Raw genomic sequence first — 27,161 nt, 5'->3', positions numbered from 1 at the left:
TGCAATATTTCTTCCATGAAGAATGTGACCACCTACCTATTACCCTCTCCACGTGGTGTCTAGAAGGCATCTTCAAATGTGGAACAAGATGTTCCACCTCCCTTCTCTGCCATCTCAGGAAATGATAACTTTATCCTTCCCGTTGCTGAGGCCAAAGTCTTGCAATCGTACTTGACTCCCATTTTCTCACATTTCCACAGCCAACCCATCAGTAAGTCTTTCAAAATATATTGAGAAGCTGATCACTTTGCTACCCCCACATATCACTTTTCACCTCTTCCCTGGATTACAGGATGGCCTCCAAACTGTCGCTCTATTTCCAGAGAGCAGCTGGAATAACACTTTTAAACTCAAAGTCATATTGAGTCACTCTTCTGTTCAAATGGTGTTCCCGCTCACTCTGTAAAAGCAAAGTCCAAACACCGTCTACAAGGCCCTATTGATCTGCTCCCCCTCCTTCAACTCTCCCCTCTCGTTTGCTCTCGGCACAGTCCACTCTGGCCACTCTCTCCTCCTTAACACAGCACGTATGGTCCTGCCTCAGGATGCTTGCACTTGCCATTACTTCTGCCTGGAATACTCTTCATTTATCCATATGACTTACCCCCTCTCTGCCTTCGGGTCTTTGCTCACATTTCACCTTATCAGAGAGGTCTTTCCTAACCAACCTATATAATATAGAATAGTAATCTCCCTGTCTCCCACGCTTCCTAACTCTCTCAATATATATGTAATATACTATAATACTATATATTTACTTATTTACTTCCTATTTCCCTTTCCTACAATGTAGCCTTTATCTGTTTTCAGTACTGCTCTTTCTCTCGAGGATAGACTAATACCTGGCACATCGTAGGTCAATAGATATATGCTGAATGAATGTGAACAAGATCTCACAGCTCCTTAAATGGTGAAGCCAGGATTGAAACTCAGTTTTGTCAGACTCAGATGCCTGTACTCTATTTCACATTGTTTGTCTATGAAGATTCCCTAAGCCTCTATTTACAACTCTATTATATTACTTAGCAAACTGTATTGTGATTATAGTTTACGTGTATTTCATATTTGTTTTTCTCTAAGGTGGGAGCCACATCTTATTCACATCTCTCATGCCTAGCATGACCCTTAGTGGGAGCTAAATACTTTTTTTTTTTTTAATTATTGAATCGAACTTAGAAAGGAACAGTCTTTTTTGATGATCTTACCTTTTACCCAGCACCCCCAGAGGGAGGGAGTTTCTTCCCTTCCTTATCCAGCAACAAGAAGCCAGAGACATCTGTGAAATTGGGCTCATTATGCTGCTTCCTCTACAAGGTATCAAGTAGTTCCCACCATGAGACTAAAGTTCTCGACTTTAATTTTGATTTTATGAAATGGCAAAATTGTTGCAAAGGATTTCTCTTGAGCCTTGTAATTTAGGACTTGAGCAGATAGAAGAGAACCAGTTAAACTTGCAAGAGGTGTTCCCAACACACAGTCTGTCTGTAACCAAACAAATCCCTTGCTGTCACATTCTCTGCCTCCTTCTTTGTTTCTCTTATATTCCTCTTAATGTGTTTTCATCATTTTGTTGTTATTTTAAGTCAGTGAAGTAGTGTGCTAATAACTTGGTATTAATAATGTCTTTATGTGGGTACTGCATCTTGGTAGGGAGCTCAGAGAACTGTGCTTCTGGGATGTCGTGCAATGTGATGGGCAGCCGAGTGCCTTCTGCAACACAGAGGTGTAATTGGTTCAAAGGAAATACATCTTTGAGGCTAATATTACCTGTCTTTCTTCAATTCCCTATATAAATATGTTTGGAGACATTGCATTGATGATTGGAAGCTGTCAGGATACCATGCACAATAACGTGGTTAAAGGATATTAGGCAATCTTTTTCGAAAACCGAGAAGCCATTCTGATTAACCCGTTCAATAATAACTTTGAAGGCATTATATTCATAAGCATGCATTTATCTCCAGCCGAGTAATTAAAATGCCAATCTTCTCTGTAATTTCAGAAATCTCAACCGCCTTAAAAAGCCCTCAAGAGTCTCACCATCATTATTCAGGTAGGATGCCTGTGTACATAGACATGTCAGTGGAGCTAAATGTCTGTGATTCTGCATTTGGAAACAGAAACACTGGTGAATTTGTGGTGTTGATATGGCTCCAACTTGGAAAGTTGTTGTTTACTCTGATGAGAGAATATTCAGATTTCTTAACTTGGGAAAACAAGCTTTTAGGATTTAAGAGAATTTGGATTAAAAAAAAAAATGTGTGTATTGGTAAGTTCCAAATTGTAAAGAGGAAAGATGACCTTGAGATCTGAAAATTCCTTACAAGCTCAAAAGCCAGAGATCTTTGTGTTTTGGACTGGGGAGGAGACAGGCCTGAGGCTAGTCCTCTGAGGAAGGGTTTTGCACCCTCACTGGGCCCTCAGTGAGGGTAACCACTGAATGAATGCCAACCCCACAGGGTAAATTCAACAAAGACACCTTAAGGGATGTTATTAAACAAGATGTCAAGGGTCTTGACTCTCTTAAGCAACATCACTTCACAGTGATTCAGTTGTCTTTCTTTCAAAGTGGGAATAATTGTACTTGCCCTTCCTGAGGAAAAATCTGCCAAAGGGCTAGTTGCGAATAAAGAGGGAAACACTTTGAAATGCAAAGCAGTGTAACAACCAACTGGACTCGTGCCATTGGGTGGTCTTTTGGGCATCGTTGCTCTCAGTATTGGTTTAATACATGAGCAAGCTTTTTATATAATCTGAAGCTCAGTACAAGAGTACAGGTGTATTGGTGTGATAATTTTTGTTATTATTATATCAAGGTCATGTGCTCAGGGTCCAGTAATAGGCTACCTTATCCTGAATTCTCCTCTGTAGTGAATAGTGTTTCTGTGGATTTCAGACTCCACATTCCAGGCTCTTGTAACTGGGTCTTTCAGCTCAGCAGTAATCCGTTATTTTGACTCCAGCTGTCAGCTGAAGAAAGTATCTGGTGAGGAACACTGTAACTCACATCGACTCTGATTTGTTAAGATACAGCTCTTAACAGGAAAATGCAGATCACTTGCTTCTGATTAAAACTGGTCTTCAGCTCTCTCTGGGAAAAGAAGATGAACTCTGCAAAATCAACAGTAGATGTCCCCACAGTCCGCTGTGCATTAGATTTGATCTGGAAAAGAAAAACCAGAAAGACCACAGATTAAAATGCTCTTTAAAAGCAAGTTCCGCATCTGAATGGATTAGTATGGTATTTGGTATTCAGGAGAGTGGAGGTAATAGCGCTGCCTCAGAACATATTATATAATCTCATATAATCCATTCCTAAGACTGGGATATCCTTCCTGTTTAAGGCATAGTTTATTTTAAATACTGTATTATAATTTTTTTTTAAGATTTTTTAAAAAAATTAATTTATTAATTTATTTATTTTTGGCTGTGTTGGGTCTTCGTTTCTGTGCAAGGGCTTTTTCTAGTTGCGGCGAGGGGGGGGCCACTCTTCATCGTGGTGCATGGGCCTCTCACTGTCGCAGCCTCTCTTGTTGCGGAGCACAGGCTCCAGACGCGCAGGCTCAGTAGTTGTGGCTCACGGGCCTAGTTACTCCGCGGCATGTAGGATCTTCCCAGACCAGGGCTTGAACCCATGTCCCCTGCATTGGCAGGCAGATTCTCAACCACTGTGCCACCAGGGAAGCCCCAAGATTTTTTTTTTTTTTGATGTGGACCATTTTTAAAGTCTTTATTGAATTTGTTACAATATTGCTTCTGTTTTATGTTTTGGTTTTTTGGCCCCGAGGCATGTGGGATCTTAGTTCACCCACCAGGGATTGAACCTCCACCCCCTGCATTGGAAAGCGAAGTCTTAACCACTGGACTGCCAGGGAAGTCCCTATAGATAATATTTTTGATAAAAGAAAAAATAAAGGGTCTTTGAAATAAAATATTTTAGCATTATATGAGTATATTGATGTGGGGGAGGCTTTCTGTAAATTCAGCCCACTGATGCATACTTAAACTAGTAAATCTGCTTTTGTTTGCAGCCATTGAAAGGAACAATTTAATGAGGCTTTCTCAGACCATACCATTTACACCAATCCAACTGTTTGGTGAGTGCCATTTCTACCTTCTTGAGGTTGTGCCAGGGCAAAGGCATAACATCTGAGTGAATCATAGGAGAAACCATTTTGCATAATTTTAGCTGCAAATTTTCTTTTGCCCATGGTTGCAGTTTAGTGATATTAATTTCCTAAAATGGAAAGTCTTGTTAACTGCCTGGCTGGTATCTAGAGTCAAAATCTGATATACTATGGGGATGGGACCTATAATGAGCAGCAGTTGGGGAAAAAGCAATAACGTTGCACCTGGCATTCACTGATTTCAGGCTGGAAGTAAGTAGAAAAGAAAAGAACCAACCCACCATGCGTAATAAATACAGAAGAAAGCATTAAACGTCAATACAGTAGAAGCTAATAGACATCTAAAGAGAAACGCTTTGTATATCGCTTTTTATTTGTTTGTTTTGTTTTTGTTTGTTTTGTTTCATGTAAACTAATTGCTCTTAACTCAGAGAGCAAATGTAATTTTTAAAGGCTGGAATAGTAAGGAAAAACAAGCTCTCAATAGCCAAGGCTACCGGCGTTTCTCTGTCCTGCCAATTGACAAAATAACAAGGGTCGCCACACTGTCCTAGATCTTGCTTCTCCTCAAACCCTTCACATGGGGACAGATGAGGTGGCTTCTGATCGTCAACGCAAATGCCTTCTCCTTCCACTTGGCTCCATAGCTGGTTTTACAACTCGGTAGCTCTGTTTCAGATCCTCTAGGTAATTAGAACTCTAAAGTGGCATTTATCTGGGCACCAGGAATACATATTTCAAAACATGTTACTAAGCATTACCTAGACATGTTCTTTGGTAAGCAATTAAATGCAAGAGTGAGCGAATAGGTTCTTTTCTTGGTAAACCAGTACAGTGTTTATAAGAAAAGTCATTTGAAGCTGAGTTGTAAGGAGAAAATTAAATACAGGCTGGACAGAAGTTGTATAGAATATGTCACTTCTGTTAGGAAGCATTGCCCAGTATATTAGGAGGAGTCTAGGTTGAATAAGAATGGCTCCCTGTTCAGCAGCCTAAAAGTGGAAGCTGTAGAGCGGTTAAAGAACATTTGTGTGTAAAATCTTTGAAGTGGGATTGGGTTTGTCTCCAAGGGTCTACTTCACATTAGCCAGGTTAACATATCTAATCTTTACAACAACCCAATGAAGAGAATGTTATTTTCACTTCCATTTTACTGATGAGGAAAGTGAGGCTTTAAGTAACTTGTCCAAAGGCACAAAGGAAGGAGGGAAAGGCTCTGGGGTATGACTTTGGTTCTAACTTTAACTGGGTTAAAACATGCATTCTCAGTGGGGTAATATCACCCCCAAGAGAGCAAAAATATCTTTTTATTTTTATGTGTAAAGCACATACACACACACACACAGAGTACATAAACATAAACGGTATATATTTGGTATTACAATGTCAGGGAAGGGGCAATTAGGAAAAAAAGTCTAAAACAGCTCCTAAGGGGGATGATAATAAACACAGGGTTAAACTATCTCTTTAAAAGTACGCTAACACATATATATGGAATCTAAAAAAAAAAAAAGAAAATGGTCAGAAGAACCTAGGGGCAAGACAGGAATAAAGATGCAGACCTACTAGAGAATGGACTTGAGGATACGGGGAGGGGGAAGGGTAAGCTGGGACAAAGTGAGAGAGTGGCATGGACATATATACACTACCAAACGTAAGATAGATAGCTAGTGGGAAGCAGCCGCATAGCACAGGAAGATCAGCTCGGTGCTCTGTGACCACCTAGAGGGGTGGGATAGGGAGGGTGGGAGGGAGGGAGATACAAGAGGGAAGAGATATGGGAACATATGTATAACTGATTCACTTTGTTATAAAGCAGAAACTGACACACCATTGTAAAGCGATTATACTCTAATAAAGATGTTTAAAAAAAAAAAGTACTTGTCTTTAACAAAAGAAGCATAGCCTTGCTACTCTGATTTTATTTTTGTCTAGTTATAATTTATAAGAAGAACAACTTAATATTTATGTGACATCTGATGCTTTGTTCATTCTCCCCCTCCCTCTTTACTGGACTGTAACATGGCCAGATGTCTGTACTTGCCTCTGAACAGATGAAATTCCCATTCCCCTCTGACCCTTTGAGAAACTGAACTGATTCTGAGTTGATATTTAGGACGCCGTTCATGTCACAGACATGGATCTCATTGAACCCCTCCCCTGCACTTCTCTTTGCCGCAGGAGAAGAAGTAACCGTCTACAGGCTGGAGGAGAGTTCCCCTTTGAATCTGGATAAAAGCATGTCTTCTTGGTCCCAGCGAGGGAGATCTGCAATGATCCAGGTGTTGTCCCAAGAGGAGATGGATGGTGGCCTCCGCAAAGCCATGAGAGTCATTAGTACCTGGTCTGAGGATGACGTCCTCAAGCCGGGGCACGTTTTCATTGTGAAGTCCTTTCTTCCTGAGGTTGTGCAGGCATGGCACAAAATCTTCCAGGAGAGTACTGTGCTTCATCTTTGCCTCAGGGTAAGTCAGAGACCCAGAGCCCAGATGGACAGGTCGAAGAAAGGGGATCTGGCTCTATCCTGGTCAAAGGCCATTATCTTTTTGTTTTTTTTTTTTGGTGAATATTTCCTTTATGTATAATATTCATATATCACAGATCATTGATTAGGAAATGTCAAATACCACTGATATGATTAGAGTAGACATACACACATATTGATGTATATGCACACATATATATGTATGTTTATATACATATGTATGTATATATTCACACACATTCATCTATAAAGCCAACATTTTACCTAATATGAAAACAGAGGCACACCCATCAAGGTCAGAACAAAGCGAGAATGCCCACCATCTCCACCACTATTCAACACATTACTGGAGGTATTAACCAACTCAGTTAGACAAGAGAAAACAAAAGTATAAAAACTGGAACAGAAAAAGAATGAAAACTAACTCTGTTTGCAGATGATATGATAGTAATGCTAGAAAACCTGAAGAACTAGTGATAAAAACAACTCAAGCAATAAAAGAAATCAGCAAGGTGGCAAGGTCAATAAAATTAACACACCAAAATTAATAACTTTTATATAAACAAATAATAACTAGTAGAAGATATTTTGGAAAAGAAAACCCTGTTTACAATAGCAAGAAATTGAAAATGCTTAGAAATAAGTGGAATGTGAAATATTTAAAATCTATATGAGGAAAAATCACTCCTGAAAGATATAAAACTAAATTTGAACAAAGAGAAAGACAATCCTTAATCTTTTTTTTTTTTTTTTTTAAATAATACTCATTTTTTTAAAAAATTAATTAATTAATTTATTTATGACTGTGTTGGGTCTTTGTTTCTGTGCGAGGGCTTTCTCTAGTTGTGGCAAGTGGGGACCACTCTTCATCGCGGTGCGCGGGCCTCTCACCATCGTGGCCTCTCTTGTTGCGGAGCACAGGCTCCAGACGCGCAGGCTCAGTAATTGTGGCTCACGGGCCCAGTTGCTCCGTGGCATGTGGGATCTTCCCAGACCAGGGCTCGAACCCGTGTCCCCTGCATTGGCAGGCAGATTCTCAACCACTGCGCCACCAGGGAAGCCCCAGACAATCCTTAATCTTGATTAGGATGTTCCAACATCATCAAAATATAAGTTCTCTCTTTTTTTTAAAAAAATTTTTATTTATTTATTTATTTATTTATTTTGGGTGTGTTGGGTCTTCGTTTCTGTGCGAGGGCTTCCTCTAGCTGCAGCAAGCGGGGTCCATTCCTCATCTCAGTGCGCGGGCCTCTCACTATCACGGCCTCTCTTGTTGCGGAGCACAGGCTCCAGACGCGCAGGCTCAGTAGTTGTGGCTCACGGGCCCAGTTGCTCCGCAGCATGTGGGATCTTCCCAGACCAGGGCTCGAACCCGTGTCCCCTGCATTAGCAGGCAGATTCTCAACCACTGCGCCACCAGGGAAGCCCAAAATATAAGTTCTCTTAAAGTTAATTTATAAATTTAATATTATCCCAATAAAGATTAGCAGATAAAAACTACTATGTATAAAATAGATAAACAAAGTCCTACTATATAGCACAGGGAATTATATTCAATATCCTATAATAAGCCATAATGGAAAAGAATATTAAAAAGAATATATATGTGTATAATTGAATCACTTTGCTATACACCTGAAACTAACACAATGTTGTAAATCAACTATACTTCAATTTAAAAAAAATCCCAATAAAAATCCCAATAAACTCTTTTGTTTTTCTGGAGCTAGACACCTACTTAGAAAGAAAGGGAAATAATAAAACATACGTAAATGTATCTGCTTACTCTCGCAAAAGGAAGCGTAGGAAGGTTAAACCAGAAAGCAGTGAAATAGATTGCCTAAAGGGGTGTGGAGGTGGAAGGCAAGAGGGAAGAGGAGATTAAGATGGAAAAAATAGGGGAAAGAGGACACTTCTCTGAGTATGCCTTTTTAATTTTTTTAATATCTTTATTGGAGTATAATTGCTTTACAATGTTGTGTTAGTTTTTGCTGTACAACAAAGTGAATCGGCAATATGTATACATATATCCCCATATCCCCTCCCTCTTGAGCCTCCCTCCCACCCTCCCTATCCCACCCCTCTAGGTCATCACAAAGCATCGAGCTGATCTCCCTGTGCTATGCAGCTGCTTCCCACTAGTTATCTATTTTACATTTGGTAGTGTATATATGTCAATGCTACTCTCTCACTTCGTCCCAGCTCCCCCTTCCCCCACTTTGTCCGTAGGTCCGTTCTCTACATCTACCTCTTTATTCCTGCCCTGGCACTAGGTTCATCAGTACTGTTTTTTTAGATGAAGGCCATTATCTTCAACCCAAAGGATAGCCTATTCTTTTTTGGAGGTGGTGGTATATTGTTATTTTTGGCTTTAGCTTTTGGAGTGGGTAGTGGTGGAAGCTGAATAAGGCTGAAAATCACACTTGGGAGGCCTCTAGTAATTCTGTGATCATTAATTAGTAGGCATCTGATAGTAAACCAATATTTTTATCAATGTTCCCTATTTTGCAGGAAATTCAACAACAAAGAGCTGCTCAGAAACTGATCTATACCTTCAACCAAGTGAAACCACAAACCATTCCCTACACTCCAAGGTGAGGAAATATTGGCACCCTGGTCCTTCATCTTATGTAGGAATTTCTGTCAATTTCTTCTCACCCCTGTTAGTCACGAGAAATACCAGACCCATGGGGAAGTTCCCCATGACCTTAACTTTGGTTTCTTCCTTACATAGTTCTCGGAGACAGTAAAAAGAGAATTAGACATCCTAGGTATGTTTTGGCTTAAATCGCTGAATTTATGTGAGTGGAAAAGAGAAGATCAAGCAGAGGCCATGACTAACCTCTCAGTTACGAAAGCAGGCAGATCCCGGGTGTAGTTACTAATGTCCAGAAACATGATGGTAGAAAAACACTTCTATTTTAAGCATAGTTTCTTCTGTTATCTTACAGAAATTAGGAACCTTAAAGGAGTGAACTCTCGTTACTTTAACTTGAGTGTTTCCATACACTTGTATTCATTTAGGAAGACAGTTCATAGTTTGGTGCTGAGGACTTACAGTAAAGTTTTATTGTCTCATTTACAAGGAACTTCATAGAGCAAGACAAGAAAAGTTGAATCCAGTACTCTTTATAAAAGAGTTCCTCAGAAAGAAGGGAGGTGGGTAAACGTGGGGAAAACTCCCAGTCTTTGCATTCCATTCTTTCAGTAGAAAGGCAAAGACACGTGCATTGAGGCTGCTGGGACTAGAGTTAGGTCATCTCCCCTGGTGCTCTCTGTTCAGTAATATAAGTTCCACCTTTGCTGCCTTTCGGGGAATCAATGGCCTCTTCCCACCCTCCCTCGCCATAGGTTCCTGGAAGTTTTCTTAATCTACTGCCATTCAGCCAAGCAGTGGTTGACCATTGAGAAGTATATGACTGGGGAGTTCCGGAAGTACAACAACAACAACGGTGATGAAATTGCCCCCAGCAACACCTTGGAGGAGCTGATGTTGGCTTTCTCTCACTGGACCTATGAGTATACTCGGGGAGAGCTGCTGGTTTTAGACTTGCAAGGTGATTGATAGCTGAGGATTTGACACAACAAGCATGAGGCAAAGTTCAGGAAACATTGACCAGGGATTGCTTTCTCAATGTCATTGTCACCTACACTTGACCCCAGCTCTTTCTTTACTCAAAGCCATAGTTAAGGTCTTTCAATGGAGACATTCCTTGGCAGTGTGTACTTTTTTTTTTTTTTTTTTTAAAAACAGGAGATGGTATCTGTTTTCTGAATTTATTTATTGTTTGTGGAACTGTTCTAAGTGGGAGGAACCAGACAGGTGTCCCGAGAGATCATGCAAGAACCAGGATGGGTAATGTATGGAGTTGCTCTATCTAGCTTTGAAGGGAGGTGGCACCATTTATTTCAGAGACATTGTACAGCGATGATCATGAGCACCTACTGTGCTGCTTCTCACCTAGATCAAGAGAAAAATATAGGCAGATGATTAGCTGCCCAGAATTTAAAGTTATCTAAAATGTTAATCTAAATGGGGAATGAGTTTTATACCCAATTTTCCAGTTTTATGGCTTTTCTTTGAACTTATGTTCACAATAACACTTAAGCATGCATTTATACACACAGGAAAGTTTAAATTCTGATCATTTTTCATGATTTTGAGCTCAGTATTTTAGCAGTTTATAGTTTAGCTTGTTCTCTTTGCTGTGTACCTTGATATAAGAGTTCACAAAAGTATAAACTCAGTCTGTGAAGGGCAACTCAGTGCACTCTTATTTAATGGAAGCCTTTGATCAATGCATCTTTCTACTATCAACACCTCACATGTGACTTATAATCCTGCAGCACGAAACAGAGTATCTCTAGCAGGCTTTCCTTGCAGGGACAGAACAAAATATGTATTAAGGTCAAAGTTTAGTCTCTGGGCTCACTGACTGGGGCTTTGGTTTTAAATAAGGGATTTAGCCCAGGCACTTTCATAGAAATTATCTCATTTAATCCCAGAAGCAGCACCTTGAGGTAGATATTATGGGGACTTTAGGCCCAGAAAGTTTAAATAACTTGCCCAAGGTTGCACAGCGGCTTAAGCGGAAGCCAGGATGCAGACTTGAGCTGGTTTGACCATCCGTGTTCTTTCCTTTTCACTGTTCTGTCTTTTATTTCTCTATAAGTTTCATAGCTATAGGACATTACCATGTTCTGGTTCATTTAAAATGATAAGGCCTTTTCCTTGTCCTCTCTGACTTTCCCATCTCTCCACACCTGGGATTCTGTGCTGAAAGCCAGACTTGGAGGATGGAGACAGTCGAGAGGAACAGGCAATCCTGGGACATCATGAGCAATGTACACTAAGATTGCAAACCCATTTTGACTGAAATTTCTGCCACATGCTCAAGGATATATATATATATATATATATACTTTTCAAACTACACCTAAGTCCTTCTGTCCTTTCAGATCTATGCTGTTCACAAGGTGTGAATTATATTTCTAACCCTCAAACACAGTATTTTAGGAAGCAATATAAACAAAGTTAAAACAGTCAAGATGATTCAGCTTTTAAACCAGCAAGTACAGTATGATCCATGTAAACCCTGCACACTGATGCCCAAGGCTGCTTTTGTAGCTCATGTTGGGGAAAGGTTGATTGTTTTCATCTATACTTGAGTGTCTGTGCTTTGAGTTTTGGGTGGAGATGTTTACAAAGTAAAAAACAAACAAAAAAACAATCAAAGAAAAACTTTAAGGAATTAATGATGACTCTTCAGTGTGTTTTTGTTTAATGATGTTTATATTTGGGGATTTTTATGTCTCTTAGTAATCCAAAGTGACATTAAACAGAACAAGCACTGCATTGATAGTCTTAGGGGAAAAAGGAATTAACTTTATTTTTTTACTGGGCAATTATGTGAATTGCAGAAACAGACCACTCCAAATAAACTATGTCAAAACATTGACCTTCAAAGGAGGGAAGAGTGGACATCATAGAATGAACATGAAGAAATTGAAATACTTATCGGAGAGTTTTGCCAATTGGTTAGCCCTGAATTTATGGAAGAACGTGAATCCTATAATAGTAATTACAAGCAGTTATATTACTACTGCTACTAGCTAACATTTACTAAATAGTTATTTTGTGTCAGTCACTCGGTTAAAGGCTTATGTGCATTAATATGTTTAATCCAAACCAGGTTGGAAAGGAAAAATGGGGTAATATAATGTATTCTTAAAATATCGTAATAGTCCTCAGTTCAGTTATGTTTTACATTTAATTGATTAGTCTTTCTAGTCTTTGGAGAGATGATGTGCATTGTCTGGGTGGCAGGGAGTGGAGACTGAAAGACCAGTTAGCTGCAGTTAGGAGAGGCCCTGTCATCGCGGTCCTGGGGGCTGACTCCTGGCTCCACCGTGAATTAGCTGCTTGACCAGGGGGCAACCACCTTGAGTCCCACTTTCCTCATTTGTAATAATAATGGTAAATAATGTTATGCACTTAACTCAGAGGGTTGTTAAGGGGCTGAAATGAAGCAAGTTCCCGACGCAGTGAATGTTAGTTATTGTTGTCAGTGTTAGTCTCTGTGTGGCTTGTTAAAATGGAAGTTCATCTTCAGTTGTGGGTAGTCTACTCCTTGCTGTGTGGTCCTGGTGATACTTGAGGGAGATCCCAGCTTTGGCCTCTGTAGAGTGAAGCCCTGGTCGGCTTGCTGTGGCTCCCTATTGCTCTGAGGGAAAGAAGGAATGAGAAACACTCCGGCAGTTTATTCTTTCAGTTTCTTCTTTTCTTCTCTTTACTTTATTCCAAGGGAGTGCCAATCATTAACCCAGGAGCTACCACATCAGGCCAGGAAGCTGAACTCTAGGGAGAGGCTTGACTAATTTCTGATCACTTGTAATTATACTGTAGTCTTCCAGCCTCCTTCCATTGAAAAATCTTACACGTGAGAGCCTGAATCGTCATCATTATATGTGAAATCCAATATTTAGTTTCCAGCAATAGGAATGAAAAACAATTGTATTTCAAATTACAGTGGTCTGTGGCATGTTTTTTTTTTTTTAAGCTCACTATTTTTTTTCAAAGAACTTTTGGAGATATTAATTTTTTATTCAACAAAGCAGTTTCCAGTATAAGTCAGCATTAGCATCAGCATCAGCATGGTGCATTCTGCTGCTACAGGGAAGGTGACTTCTTTCCATTGATGTAGAAGTTTATTGATGCATCCCAAGGTGATTGGAATCAGAATGTAGGTCTCTGAGTTTCTCCTAAGGGCGTGCTATGTACTGCCTGTACATGGGCATTTACTCTGTTAATGCCAGTAAAGAGATAGCACTGGAATTTTTAGATCTTAAAATGTCTTATTGTCTTTCATGTTTTCCAAATATCTACGTACGTGTGTAGGACGGGCACCTATGTTAAAGTTTGCCAATTGGGTGACTCCTGTGTAGCCGGGAGAGGCTGGGGTGGTCGTAGTGGGTGTGGTGGTGCAGCATGATTGGTTCTCTGAACTGCTTTCTTTTTTTAACTCATCGGAATGCCCCTTCTGCCATTCAAGGGTCCCAAAAGATGTTTTTAGCAGTTAAGCTTTGAGCTGTCAGATTGAGTTTAGGGATATAAAGGTTTGTAGAAACTCTTTACCCTCAGTCTTATAGGAGGTTCTAGTCATTAGGAAATAGTACTTTAGGAAAGTGAGATAATCAGAACATGATTTTACCAGTGGTAAGAAAATAGAATTTTACTTCACAAGAGCTCTTGATAGAATAAAGACAATAAAAATAGCAGGTGACATGTTTCAGCTTCTTCTGGATCAGACATTTTGCTAAGCAGTTTGTATATGCTAGTTCATGTAATCCTCTCAGTAACCCTAAAGGATAAGGCCTGCGATTATCCACACTTTCAGGTGATACAGTTGAGACTCAGAGATTAAAGAAGGTGTCCAGATCACACAACTAGGGAGTAATGGGGCTGTGAGTGGGACCCAGATCCTTTGACTTCTGCCTATTTAACAGGCTACAAGACTGAAAGTAAATGGGAGCTGATGTGATTTTGATAGACTTTTTTTCCCCTATAAAACCTCCTTTTCCACAATTCTTTAGGTATTGTGCGTATTTCAGCTTAAATTTACAGTTTACTCAGATGTCAGCCTAAAGCTTTCATCACTGCTGGGAATTGTAGGCATAAAGTCAGGTCTGAGCTTAAATGTGTGAAGGATTTGTAGCCTTTAGTCTCTCTATTGGTGGTACATGGGCTGTCTGTTTGTTGTTTATTTACTACATAGTTAAACATAGTTGTTCTGTTTATTTGCTACATGTTTGCTGTATAGTTAGGGTCTTGTTAGGCTGTTCCTTTTTATATCTGTAATGAGAAAAGCATAAAGAGCGCAGCCTCTTCATATGACTTTTTCTTTAAAAAGCAAAGCACATTTTGCATACTGCCCCTTGAGCCTGTGTTTCAGACTTATTTTCCCTTTCCCTATTCAAAATCAGTGTACAAAGAGATTCTAAGCCAAGTGTTCTGAAAGGGGCTCTGGGTAGAATTCAGAGGATCTGTGTACTTTGATGAAAAAAGAAATGAAAATTATACCTTGGGACTTCCCTGGTGGCGTAGTGGTTAGGAATCTGCCTGCCAGTGCAGGGGACATGGGTTCGAGCCCAGGTCCGGGAAGATCCCACATGCCGCAGAGCAACTAAGCCCGTGAGCCACAACTGCTGAGCCCGCGTGCCACAACTACTGCAGCCCGCGTGCCTAGAGCCTGTGCTCTGCAACAAAGAGAAGCCACTGCAGTGAGAAGCCCGCATACCACTACAAAGAGTAGCCCTGCTCGCCGCAACTAGAGAAAGCCTATGCACAGCAACGAAGACCCAACACAGCCAATAAATAAATACAGTTATTTAAAAAATAATAGTAAAAAAACTATAATTACACCTTTATTTCACTAACCTATAGCTGAAATTCATCATTTCCTTCAGTTATAACGGAGACGACAGATCACAGTTGTATTAGCAGTACCCGTGACTGTTTGCAATAGCAATTACAGGTATTAACATAGCACATTGCAGTGTTGGCAGATATCTCAAAATACTGGTTGTATTTGTTACTTGTTGGATGTTATAGTGTTATTAGACTTGTGCTTGATCCTGTTATTTAACATACTAATACAAGCACGTGTATTGCAATACAATTTAAAAAATATTTTGATCACTGTATTTCAGTATCATTGGTTTACTTTGTAATCTCATGTATTCAAACTATGCATTTAAAAACATTATTCTGAGAAGGGGGTCCCTTAGCTTCATCAGACTGCCAAAAGGGTCATGAACCAAAAAAGGTTGAAAACCCCCTACTTAAACAGGTTATTTTCCTAAGGAAGTCAGTTTCTCAGGGGAATGGTCTATAAACTATAAGGATTACATTTTCTTGTGAAAGGTTTAACATATGGTAAAACATACAGAATATAGTAAAAATCTTTCTTTTTTAAAGTAGTGGTTAGAAAATGTGTTTTTTTTAAACAAATAGAAATATACAATAATGTTATACATTTTATATGATTTTTAAATAAATTTCCCACAAGGTTGGTCTCTTCCAAGGCAAGGGGACCAGTGCTGATTAGAGGACGATCTCAGACATTGTCGGCTTATGCCCACATGGTGCATTCACCTGTCTGACTGGCTTACCTGTGAAATGCTGCCTTTGGAAGTCAGTCTCACCACCACTCGCATTTTATAACAGATTCACTTTGGTGTTGATCCCTGTTTTGATAAATGTTAGTTTTATATGACACGTTATCCTTTTATGCTTTGGTGCCGTTTTTTAAGAAGTAAAATTTATTGAAGGATCACATACATTCAGGAAATTACACACAGCATGAGCGTACATCTCAAAGAATTTCCACAACTGAACACGTGTGTGTAACCAGCACCCAGATCAGGCATGCGGGGTGTTTGTATTCTTCTGTTTATAAACGCTATATATATATATGTATATATATATATATAGCATTTGATATGTGTCTTTGATGGAGTGGAGGTGATACCTGCAGAACCACACAGCACTCTGCACCTTGCTGAGCACTGATGGACTCCATCTAAGGAGACCACGGACTAGGGGGAAGGACGCAAGCTTTGGCTTAGCTTCAATCCTGTTATGACCTCTTGTGGTCTGTGCAACCTCTGACAAGTTGCTTAATCTCTTTGAACATCAATGTACTCATTGGTAAAATGAGGCTGTGAGGATGCTAATACTTTTCTTTCACGATTGCCAAGAATTAGAAAAAATAAAATAAGAAAAAATAAAATTAGAATGTCTAGTATGTACAAGTGGTAAATGAATGATGGATGCTATTATCAAGAACTGTGAACACATCACAGAAACACTTTTTTGTAGCCTAGAGGTTTATTGCAGCATAATAGAGGGGGTTGCGGGAGACAGGGCATCAACTAAAGTTTTCAAACTTGCCTGGACAATTTAGTAGAGTTAATTCACATGATGTTGAGTTTACTACAGGGTGGGTGTCTAGTTAATAGTAGAGTTAATTCACAGGATGTTGAGTTTACTACAGGATGGATGTATAGTTAATAGTAGAGTTAATTCACATGATGTTGAATTTACTACAGGGTGGATGTAGGTATAAGAAAGAATTTTAAATTTGGTTATTATTTTCTTGAATTTCTGAGAAAATGAAATTCCCCATTTGGTAAATGAATTTTCTTTTTCTTTGGAGGTGTTGGAGAAAATTTGACAGATCCATCTGTTATAAAACCTGAAGAAAAACAGTAAGTTAATTTATCATTTAGAAAATTGCATTTAACACATTGTACATGGTTTCTTAAAAATAATTTTTAAACATTTCTATATCTTGCCTAGATCCTAGAAAGGTTTTGATGTCCCTTTTATCTATATCTGTATCTTTATCCAAAAATATCTATATCCAAATACAATACAATAAAATACAATAAGATTTAAAATACAATAAGATTTTAAAGAATGCATAGATTAGGAAATAGGGGCAAAAAGAAAATAAGGAAATAAAGTAAGATTAAATCTGGAGTTGTTAGTACACAAAAATGGAAACTATGTGTAAAGACCAATGCAGTGGCCAGAACTTTGTTGCAAATTTGACTCTGAGTTTTCTAGTGGCCCAGACAAAAGAGAAATATGGGTAAATTCAGCCTCCATAGGCTTTGACATGAAAACAATTAATGGCATAGGAGAAGCACAGTTTCCTTTGTTGTCATCACAGTGGAGTCATTGCATCTTATCATGGGCACTGTCTTCCATTACATGCCTATAAAACGAAAGCTGAGGGCATGAAGTGTGGTATTCAGTAACAGCAAATCTATGAGAGGACAAAACAGTGGGGCTTAAATATGGAGCCATCAGATTGTTAGTTCAGGACTGAAGTGTAAATTATATAGAGAGATGAGTCATCTCCCTATCCTTTGAATTCCCATGGGCATTTTATCCCATAAGCAGGCTTTTGGGAAGACTTGGCAGTAGAGGAGATGGTATTCTTCTGTTAAAGGTGGAGTAAAAGGAAGAGATGGTGATGATTAAGGGAGGATCAACATGGCAGATGACAGTGGTTTTCAAACACGAGCTTTCATCATAATCACCAGGAGAGCTTGTTAAAACACAAATTGCTGCCTCCTACCCCCAGCATTTGATTACCCTGGTTTCTGATTCAGTGGGTTTGGGATGGGTCCAAATAATGTAACAAGTTCCCAGATGATTCTAATTCTGCTGGCCTAGTGCCCACACTTTGAGAACTGCTAGCATACAAAATTCTAATTTCTTAGTTGTCCTAAGTGTCTATACTTGACCCCTGGGTTGTAAAACACACACACACACACACATATATATAATTATATAAGTGGGCAATTCATATATGATGAAATCTGAAACTTTTACTTCCCTCCTATTGGACTCATATTGTAAATATTCACTGCCTTAATGCTCTGTTCTTTTACTGAACGATTTAATCTAAATATGGTACCATTTGTAGGCGTCTATGCAAAGAGGTACATCTAAAAGTGTATTAGCTACTCCTGTGAACTAAGAGAGCTAGAGAAGATAAAGGTGAGCCATGTTGCTCCTGTGAATCCAAATCCCATGATATTTGACCATGGAGTTCATGTTGTAACCCTTAGGGTACAGATAAAGGCTTTGTTATTTTTCACTTTAGCAGAGTTGAAGTATTTTTGGCTAAAAATACATATTATTTCTTCAGCAGCCCAGTGTGCCCAAGGGTTTTTAGTAGGAACCTGTATTACAAGTACTTCCTTTATAATTTTGCAGTGAAATTTTTTTTTTGCATATAAAATGGATCAAGTTGATGTATACTCTATCATTTATTAAATTTTGACCTTGGTATATATATGTAATATGACCTGAATATTTCCAACTTTTAGAATTCTAAGAAGATTATATTATTCCTCTTGACAGTTGAGTATTTAATTGCATTCTATAGGCCAGTGGGTCTCAATTTCTATTAGGGTTACCTAGGGAACTTAAAAAAAAATGCTGCTCAGAATTAGCATCAAGTCAGAATCTCAGAGTATAGGACCCTGATGTCTGTATTTTTCAGAAGTTCCCCATGTGATTCTAATGGGCAGTCAGGGTTGGGAGCCTCTGTCTTATGTCAAACTTTATTTTTTATGACTTGAGGATGTCATAAACTTTGGAAGCTGATAGATTGGTATCACTGTAGCCTGCCTGGTTTTGTGGAGTCACCTAATTTTGGGTGCAGTTGGTCTTCATGGTGAAGATATAAGTATTATTTTCTCACAATGTGGTGAATTACATCTAATCAGTTCAATGAGGCTCACATTTTGGGATGCCATCTATTTGTTAAACTTTTGCTACACAAAGCACAGGCCATGACAATAGCATCAGCATCACCTGGGAGATTGTTAGAAACACAGACTCTCAAGACCCTCCCTAGACTTCCTGAATAGAATCTCAGTTTTCATAAGATCTTTAGGTGTTTTGGTGTAAATTAAAGTTTGAGAAGCAAGTGCTTTCACATGTTGTTTTATTCTTAACAACAACCTTGGAAGGAAGTGTCTTCAATCCCAGTTCACAAATGAGAAAACTGAAGCTCAGTGGAGATGGCAACTAGCCTGTGAGGAGAAGGGGGTCAATGAAAGGGAATGATCCTCTACCAAAAGGAAAGTTGTTTTGGGGTGCAAATTCCGATATTGTCTCTAATGCCTCTTGTCTCTTAACTTTTCCCAACCTTTTGCACATGAAGACAAAGTCATCAGACCTGCTCCCCCAAATCCTTTCTGGCCACTTAACTTGGTTCCTCAGGTCACTGGCCTTCAGTGGAGGCTGCCTCAGTGTTATTGGTAGTTTGGGACTGCACCTTTTTTTTCACTTACTGCCTTGATGGTTTTGGGCATTTGACAAGTATGAAATGATAATGATGACGATGATGATGGTGAGATGTTCTTTAGTAAATCTCTGTGTACATGGCACTAATTAGCATTTCCTTGAAGGCAGAACCAAGCTACCTCCTGCTTTCCTGTGCTGTGAAAAATCTGGAAAACAGTTGTATATTTTTTCAAACGTTGTTATCTGAGACTGCAAGGCTGTAGGCATGGCGTATGAATGTCCCTACAACCCTCCTTCACTCTCCCCTGCACAGGGAGTGGTAGAACGCCTGATACATACATATTATAGTCATTTTGATTCTTTTGTCTTAACTTTAACAAAGCTCATAGAGGGAAACAATTTTGCTTACAGCTTTTATCTGAGAATCAGTGTTACATTTCTAAGCTGGGAACTTTCATGCTTTACTGGGGGGAAGGAAATGGCAGTGTGGAATGCAAACGAGTGAAATATTCCAACAGGGTCATGCCAGAGAGACTATAAAAGGAATTCTTCAGTTTTAATGACTAAAATAACGCCTTCATTTTTCACTTTATCAGCATCATAGAGTTCCAGTACTAAATATTGAGTGATTCTATTTCTTTGCCATATTTGGTTTCACCTTATAGAAGTGGTTCCTTACCAGATGGATTGAAAGAGGAATAGTTAACAGAGGCAGCTTATGCAGCCTGGTAAATACCACCAGAGCTGTATTTTGTAAGGGCGATTGAGTGACCAGGAAAGTTAATCCTGGGTGTCTGTTCACGTTGTCTTCCCAAGAGATTTCCTCCACCTACTCGCCTCAGAGCAAAGAGGCAATCTGAGATCAAACTGACATCAGCCCTTATTCCGAGCTTGGCACATCTTCAGAGCAGCTACTGTTATTCTGCCAAAAGGAAGTGGAAATTGAGATAAATGTTTCAATACTCAGATGGAAAAGTCCATTTTTACACCACATCCCTTTTGAAAAACCGCATTCCTTAGAAGCGAAATTTATTGTTTCCTTTTGTGATAGTTTGCTTTTCTTTTTTCTTAAGACATGGTATTTAAGAGCGGTAATTGAGTTCAGATTTTAAAATGTGCTGTTTCCCACTCTGCATGTCATTAAAATAAAATATTAGCTTTCATAAAGTTTCTTTGGAAGTGTTTCTGGTGTGCTCTGTTCCTTGGTGTGTAGAGTGTCAGCTGAAGAATAATGGTTGTGAATGATCAAATAACGGATGAACGTTGATCCTAGAATCTGCTAAGGATCTATTATAATTATAGAGTGTTAAAAATGTGCCTAAGATATACTGATTTACTTCCACAAACTCATCATCTCCTAGTTGTCTTGTCTTTTCACAAAGAGCCCAGCTATAGCAGTTTGCAGGGTAGAAGTAGCTATCAAAAGAGCCATGAATACTGGGTGTCGGGTTTTGTCGGGCTTTTGTGTTTGAGGACATTGGTTATTTTCAGAAAAGTATTTGGGTTTGAAACAATGCATATCAATTTTTTCAGAAGGGGTTTTCCAATAGCAAGTTTATTTTACTTTATACTTACCTTTCGGGTATTCTAGTAGAACAGTTGGTAACGAATGTCATTCTCTCACCTCATATGCATTAAAAAGGGTCTCACTGTATTTTGTTTTAATGTGGTACATAGAAAATTCACTTTTCTATCAGATTAGCGTGGAAATGAGTTTCACAGTAGGTCTTGGAGTTGGGTACAAAGATTGAAGTGCATTTGAATTTTAAATTTGCAAACCTAACATTGTTGCTTCCCCAAAGTGCTCTGTTCTTTGTTGGCTCCTTCAAGTTTACTGGGTTACTATGGGATACTGTTCGGTATCTCAGAGAATCCTAGTTGAGCTCCTTTTTCTGAGCTGTGATCTAATTGATATTCTGATATTTCCTCTAGATCAAGAGGAATGGTGTTTGGACCAGCCAATTTAGGGGAAGATGCAATTAGAAACTTCATTGCAAAACATCGTTGCAACTCCTGCTGCCGGAAGCTCAAACTCCCGGGTATGCCCCAAACAATTCTATTTTTCTCTAAGTAAATCTCTCATTGAACAACATCCATTGTAACCTGGGATAGAGTAGAAAATCTTAATCACATTTTTATCTCATTCGCAGTCGAGGCCTGACTTTCTGACTGCAAATTTTTCAAGTCTCTAAAGGGATTAAAAGGACAGGGATTTACTTCAGGTTCTGCCAAAATGTGATAAAACAACATTGGGCCCAATACTTGTCACAGTCTCTCCAAGGGAAAAGTTCCTCCTACTTAATTGGGGCAAAATTGGACCGAGGCAGGTCTCTGTTCCCCGCCCCGCCCCCTCCCCTTTGGGTCTTGAGTGGAGCCCACAGAGTTTCTATTCTATTCTTATTTACTCATTGGACACTTGGGAGGGTGTGGCATGGAGGGAAACAACAGCTATCAATTAAAGTAGTGCTTTTCACTATAAAAACCTGCCACTTTCAACATACATCACAAGGTATATTTTAAAAATCTGATTTGATAATATGGCACACTTTCTCTGAAACTAATAGAGTCAGCACAGAAAAATATTTCTAACATAAAAGTAAGCGGCTGGAGGTCTTTGTCCCCCAAATTGGCAGCCCCAGCTCTGCTGCATTTTCTCCTTTTATCTCAGAAGGGATGCTTTATGTCTGTCTCAGCCTGCTCACTATTTTTCTAAGGTTGCGCCACACTTGTCCTTAGAATGGAATTTCACATCTTTTAAGCTGAGTAGCCCTTCCAGCCTTATCATAAATGATCAAACCCTGAATTGGAAATCAGTAAAAGATCAACATCCATTGTAACCTGGGATGGAGTAGGTGTAAATTTACAACAAAGAAAGGCAATTTCTAATCTTGTTGGAGTTAGAGGTAGGAGTTGCTCTTGTGGGCACGAGGTAGCAAAAGACTGGGATGGGGAGCAGATTCCAGTTCCTGTGAGAAATAGCTTATTAGCCAGGGGTGGTGGCGGTGGGAACATCAGACTGGAGCGGTACAGACAGGAGGGGTCTCGATGTCATCTTGGAGCTGCCCAGGACTCCTTCTCACAAACCACCCAGAAGAACTGGGCAAAGTGATCAGTCCATAGCACATTGGCCAAGCTGCCCGCTGGCCTCCTCTGGTCAGAAGGAGCCCAGGAAGGAGAGCGGGCTGGGCTGAGTGACATCCAGGCCCCCAGGTAAGGGCCCTGTGGGAGGCAGGAGCTGACACATATCTCCATCCCGTGACTGCAGGCTGGAGTCCAGCCCATGAACTCAGCATCCTCAGGCGCTGACCTCTTCCCAGGACTGATTCACTGTTTCCTGGGCAGGGCAGCTTCTCATTCTTGATCAGGGACTGTGTCTGGTCAGCCAGGAGAAAGGGGGCCTTGAGGCATAACTCACTGCTTCCATCCAGTTAGCTCTTCTGTATGATTAAGATTTCCTCCCTCCCTCCCTTCCTTTCTTCCTTTCTTTCTTTCCCTACCATGGTGGCTTTTGAGTAATTCAATAATTCCTCCATTTCTGGACCTAATCCTTGCTTCCTTTCAAAACCTTAGTTAACACATTTAAATGGAGATAAAAAATATCCTCATTTACTTGAACATTTTGTAATTTGAATTTTAAAAAGTTTAGCTCGGAAAACAGGATTGGGGTGATTTTTCTTTTTGTTTATGTTTTACTTTTTTTTTCTTTTCTTTTCTTTTCTTTTTTTTTTAAGAGAGGCAGTTTAGGATAGTATAAGAGCATGGGATTCATAGGTTGAGCTCACATCCCAGAAATGCTTTTTACTAGTTTTGTGACCTTGGCCCTCATTCTCATCTGTAAGCTGGGGATAATAGCACCTATCTCATAAAGTTGGCGTGAGGGTTGAAGTAATGTAATAACTGTTGGTAATTATTAAACTATAATATGTATTAGTTTTATGTCCAGAGAATCCCCATTTAACATTAAAAAATAATACAAGGAATGCATGTTTAAGGTTAACAAATTTAATCGACACAGCATACAACGGTTTACAAACATTTAAAGGTCACTGTCCTCCGTAAGTTTCTCCCCAAGGGTTACCTTTATTAATGATTTCTTTTGATAATTTTTCTGTGAAATTAAAGAAGGAGGCTTCAGGAAGCATAAGATCTGATAATTGGATGAAGTCTTTATAGGTGCAGCCAAACCTGAGGTACAGCTTTGTTGCAGAAAACTGACCACTGACATCCCGAGTCCACCATTTTGGCTGCACTCTCTGGCTCTGTCATCATTCAACAAGTGAAAATGCCCTGTTTCCAGTTTGGCCTCACTTAACTCTGGGCAGGTCATGTCTTACAGGGCACCGTGTATTGAGTCAAGCGACCAAAGCTTGCCTCCCCTGCCCCAGTGAACACGGCCTTGGGGAGTTAGAGTCACACATGTGCATGGTGGGGTGTAGTTTGGACATGGTTGAGGGTTTGAGTTTCACATAGCAGTGGCCCAAGGGAGCAGAGTCCTCTTGAGAACTTGGCCTAAAGTCCCAAATTCCAGTCTATCTGTGTGAATGTTATGTTCTTAAGGATTCTCTATAACTGTCTTAATTGTCTTCCTTGCAGATTTAAAAAGAAATGACTATTCCCCCGGAAGGATAAATTCCGCCTTTGGACTTGAAATCAAAACTGAACCAGCTGAGGAGACTCCAGCAGAGGAAGAGGGTAGTAATTCTCCAGAAGACCTCACACGACTGTAAAAAAGGGAGAAGTAAGAAGATGACAGCCCTTGCCCTCCCTTCTATGAACTGTATGGTAACATAGATTGACTGATGTAACACTGGTTATGTCAGAGCCTCTGCCAGGATGGCCTTACCCCGAGGGCCTCCTGGGACTTGCCTTCTGAGCCTCATGTCTCCCCTCCCCAAGGACCTCACTGGTGTATGATGAATGGGTTCTCCTAGATATTGACCTGTGTGCAGGGTGCTTTGCGTGTGTTCGTCATCCTCAGGTTGCACAAGAAGACAGATGACTCAGCCAGGAATGCTGCTCCTTCATACCTCATTCCTTGGTGCAGAATGCTGGGCACTAAAGAACCAGGCAGATAAATTTAATTTATTTTCTTACTATGTGTGCAGACTCTAACCTCCACTACTATTCATCACCTCACCCACATATTGTATTTATGTATATATGTACATAAAAAAGTCACTTGACTCCCTCCTCTCCTTTCCAGCAGCATAGGGCTTTGAATAGCGACAGAAAGGAAAACAATGGAGTAAGGGTGTATTTGCACAGACTGGAGCACGCTCCTATACAAACTAACCAGTGAAAAGTTAGCATCCTGGTGAAATCTAGATGGGTTTGAGTATTGTCTGTGAATCCTATGATAACCGGGCATTTCAGGTTTCTCTGGAAGAGAGGAAAGGGAAATCTAAAACAAACGCCCTTGCATCCTTTTTTTTTTTTTTTTTTTTTTTTTTTTAAGGGAACAAGGATATATAAAACTAGAAATTATTAAGAAATGTTTTCCCTTCCCTTACGCTCAGGGACACTATTGGTTAGAGAGTTGACTAAGCCAACCTCTAAAGTATTACTCCCTTTTTCAAAGCTGGGTATATAATATTACAAGCTAAATTACTTTATGTCAGGTCCTATGAGGAAAGATGGGATTTTTGAATGAAAACATGTTTCACAGGTAATTGCCTGGTTGAAATACAGAGTTCTGGTGGCTTAACGAGTGCTTGAGTGTATATTTTAAGTATGGCCTGAGCACATGTAATCAGTTTCAGTGGCCTGAAGAAAGGGTCCCTGAAAGCCACACTGTACAGCAGCAGTCCCCACCCTTTTTGGCACGAGGGACCGGTTTCATGGAAGACAGGTTTTCTACGGACCGGTTGCGGGGGGTGGGGGATGGTGGGGGGGGGGGAAGGTTCCGGCACTAATGCCAGTGATGGGGAGCGGAAGATGAAGCTTTGCTCTCTCGCTGCTCACTTCCTCCCGTGCGGCCGCAGACCGCTACTGGTCCGTGGCCCCGGGGGTTGGGGACCCCTGCTGTACAGCATGTTTGGGGGATCAGTCATCCCTCTTTCACACTTATCAGGGTCACCCTACCTCAGAACAAGCACAAACTGTTCACACAAGGAGGAGTTGGAGGGCTGGGAATCTCTCCCCACTCTTCCTGCATCTCCTTTCCTCATTATAAAGCGTTCCAATCTACCAGCAACAGACCTCCTGGATTTGAAATTTTCAACTTATCTTTATCGTTAGCCCTTACATTAGCTGGCTGGCTTTTTAAATCAACACTCCTGCCCTCTCAGGTTATACTTCAGGGAAATGTTGCCCAGGGATAGGGGAACAGAAAGCCAAGGATTTGATTTGCCAAAGATAGCGTCTGGCTCTTGTGAGATGCGCAAGGGCTGATTTACAGCCTTTTTACTTTGGTCTTTGGGGTGGTGGGAGGTGGGAAATTGGGTTGATTTCTTGATTGGCAATGAGGATAAAATGTTAATGCTTTTTTCAGAGCTTAACTGCTTTATCCTATTCTGCAAATCAATAAGGGATCTATTTGTGCTCACTTCAGAGCCATGTTCAACTATGGAAGGAGGCAATTTGCCTATCCAAGCCAAACTAAAAGCATTAATTCATTGGTCAAATATTTGTTACCTGGAATGGAACTTGAAAAAACACATTTTGATTTTAATTTTCTGTGTTATGATTTTCTCACTCTCTTTTTAAGAAAAATCACCAGAATAACATTTTAAAAAGATGAACCAGCTGCTGGGCAAAGGTCACTGTGGGATAGCTTGCATGCAAATACCAATGTGACAATCATGACTTTGATTCATGACCACAAATGAATGAATTCATTCATTTGGTTAATTTTATTCAACAGATATTTATTAAGTGCCTTCCCTGTGGTGTGAAAGTGATGAGGGTGCAATGAACATAACATTTCTTTGCCCTCAGAAAGTGTTATATCTCATGTTTCTTTCTTTTTTGGTTGTTGTTACAAGTTTGGATTTCTGGTGAGTGCTAAAAAATTTGACTTCTGGGCAAATGTTGAATCCAGAGATGTATTCCATACCCTATCTGCCAGTGGGCAGTAGGTTCAGACTGGAATAAGAGAATTAGGGCAAATAAAAAGACATAGCTGGGGCTGGTTTTAGGAACCACTGAGGAAAAATGGATTGCATAATCCTTGTATGAGCCCTTAGCCAATCTCACAGGTGGAAATCTGAATCTGGGGACCAGAGAAGCAGCCAGGTTCCTGGGAGTCCTTCCTGAAGGCATCCTGTGCACGGGTATTCCCCTCCATGGGGCTGTACATTCCTGGAGTGACTTCTGCCCCATGACATCTTAAAGCTTCTAACAACCCTGGGGAGTGAGATCAGATATAGTTTTGGGTGTTTCTCACCCTGTTATTTTCTGTAGCTTTGCAAAACAAGTACTGGGTGACTAAAACTTCCCTACCAACCATTTAATCAAAAACTGAAAAAAAAAAAATTGTTGTTGTTACTGTTTTAGTTCAGATGGATCACTCAGGTTCTAGAAGTCATGACACAGATGCTCCTGCCATGGCTTGTTACCTTTCTCCATCAGTCACCGCCATCTAGCACGAAGTGTGGCACATAATAAGCTTTCAACATTATTTGTTGAAAGAAATAATAAAACCCTCACATGATAATGGATTTCATTCACTAGTTAATAAATCAGATTTGCATTTTTAATCTAGAAGGGAATGATTACCAAT

General features: G+C 39.9%; 1 protein-coding gene across 5 annotated transcripts in view; it reads left to right on the top strand.

The window, feature by feature from the left end:
• TRPM6 (transient receptor potential cation channel subfamily M member 6) overlaps nt 1-24,534 on the top strand; it is a 211,052-nt gene extending 186,518 nt beyond the window's left edge. For all 5 annotated transcript variants that reach the window (XM_059924924.1, XM_059924925.1, XM_059924926.1 and 2 more), the window contains 8 exons: nt 2,003-2,053; nt 4,032-4,097; nt 6,309-6,592; nt 9,124-9,206; nt 9,964-10,169; nt 16,830-16,881; nt 21,374-21,480; nt 24,035-24,534. In XM_059924924.1, coding sequence (XP_059780907.1) covers nt 2,003-2,053; nt 4,032-4,097; nt 6,309-6,592; nt 9,124-9,206; nt 9,964-10,169; nt 16,830-16,881; nt 21,374-21,480; nt 24,035-24,168 — 983 coding nt within the window. In that variant the 3' untranslated portion in view covers nt 24,169-24,534. The remainder of the gene's footprint in view (nt 1-2,002; nt 2,054-4,031; nt 4,098-6,308; nt 6,593-9,123; nt 9,207-9,963; nt 10,170-16,829; nt 16,882-21,373; nt 21,481-24,034) is intronic.
• The last annotated feature ends 2,627 nt before the right edge of the window (nt 24,535-27,161 follow it).

Source organism: Balaenoptera ricei, chromosome 6 (assembly GCF_028023285.1).
Source record: "Balaenoptera ricei isolate mBalRic1 chromosome 6, mBalRic1.hap2, whole genome shotgun sequence".
Classification (NCBI taxonomy): Eukaryota; Metazoa; Chordata; class Mammalia; order Artiodactyla; family Balaenopteridae; genus Balaenoptera; species Balaenoptera ricei.
The sequence above is the reverse complement of the archived record's forward strand: the minus strand, read 5'-3'. Positions and strand labels throughout refer to the sequence as shown.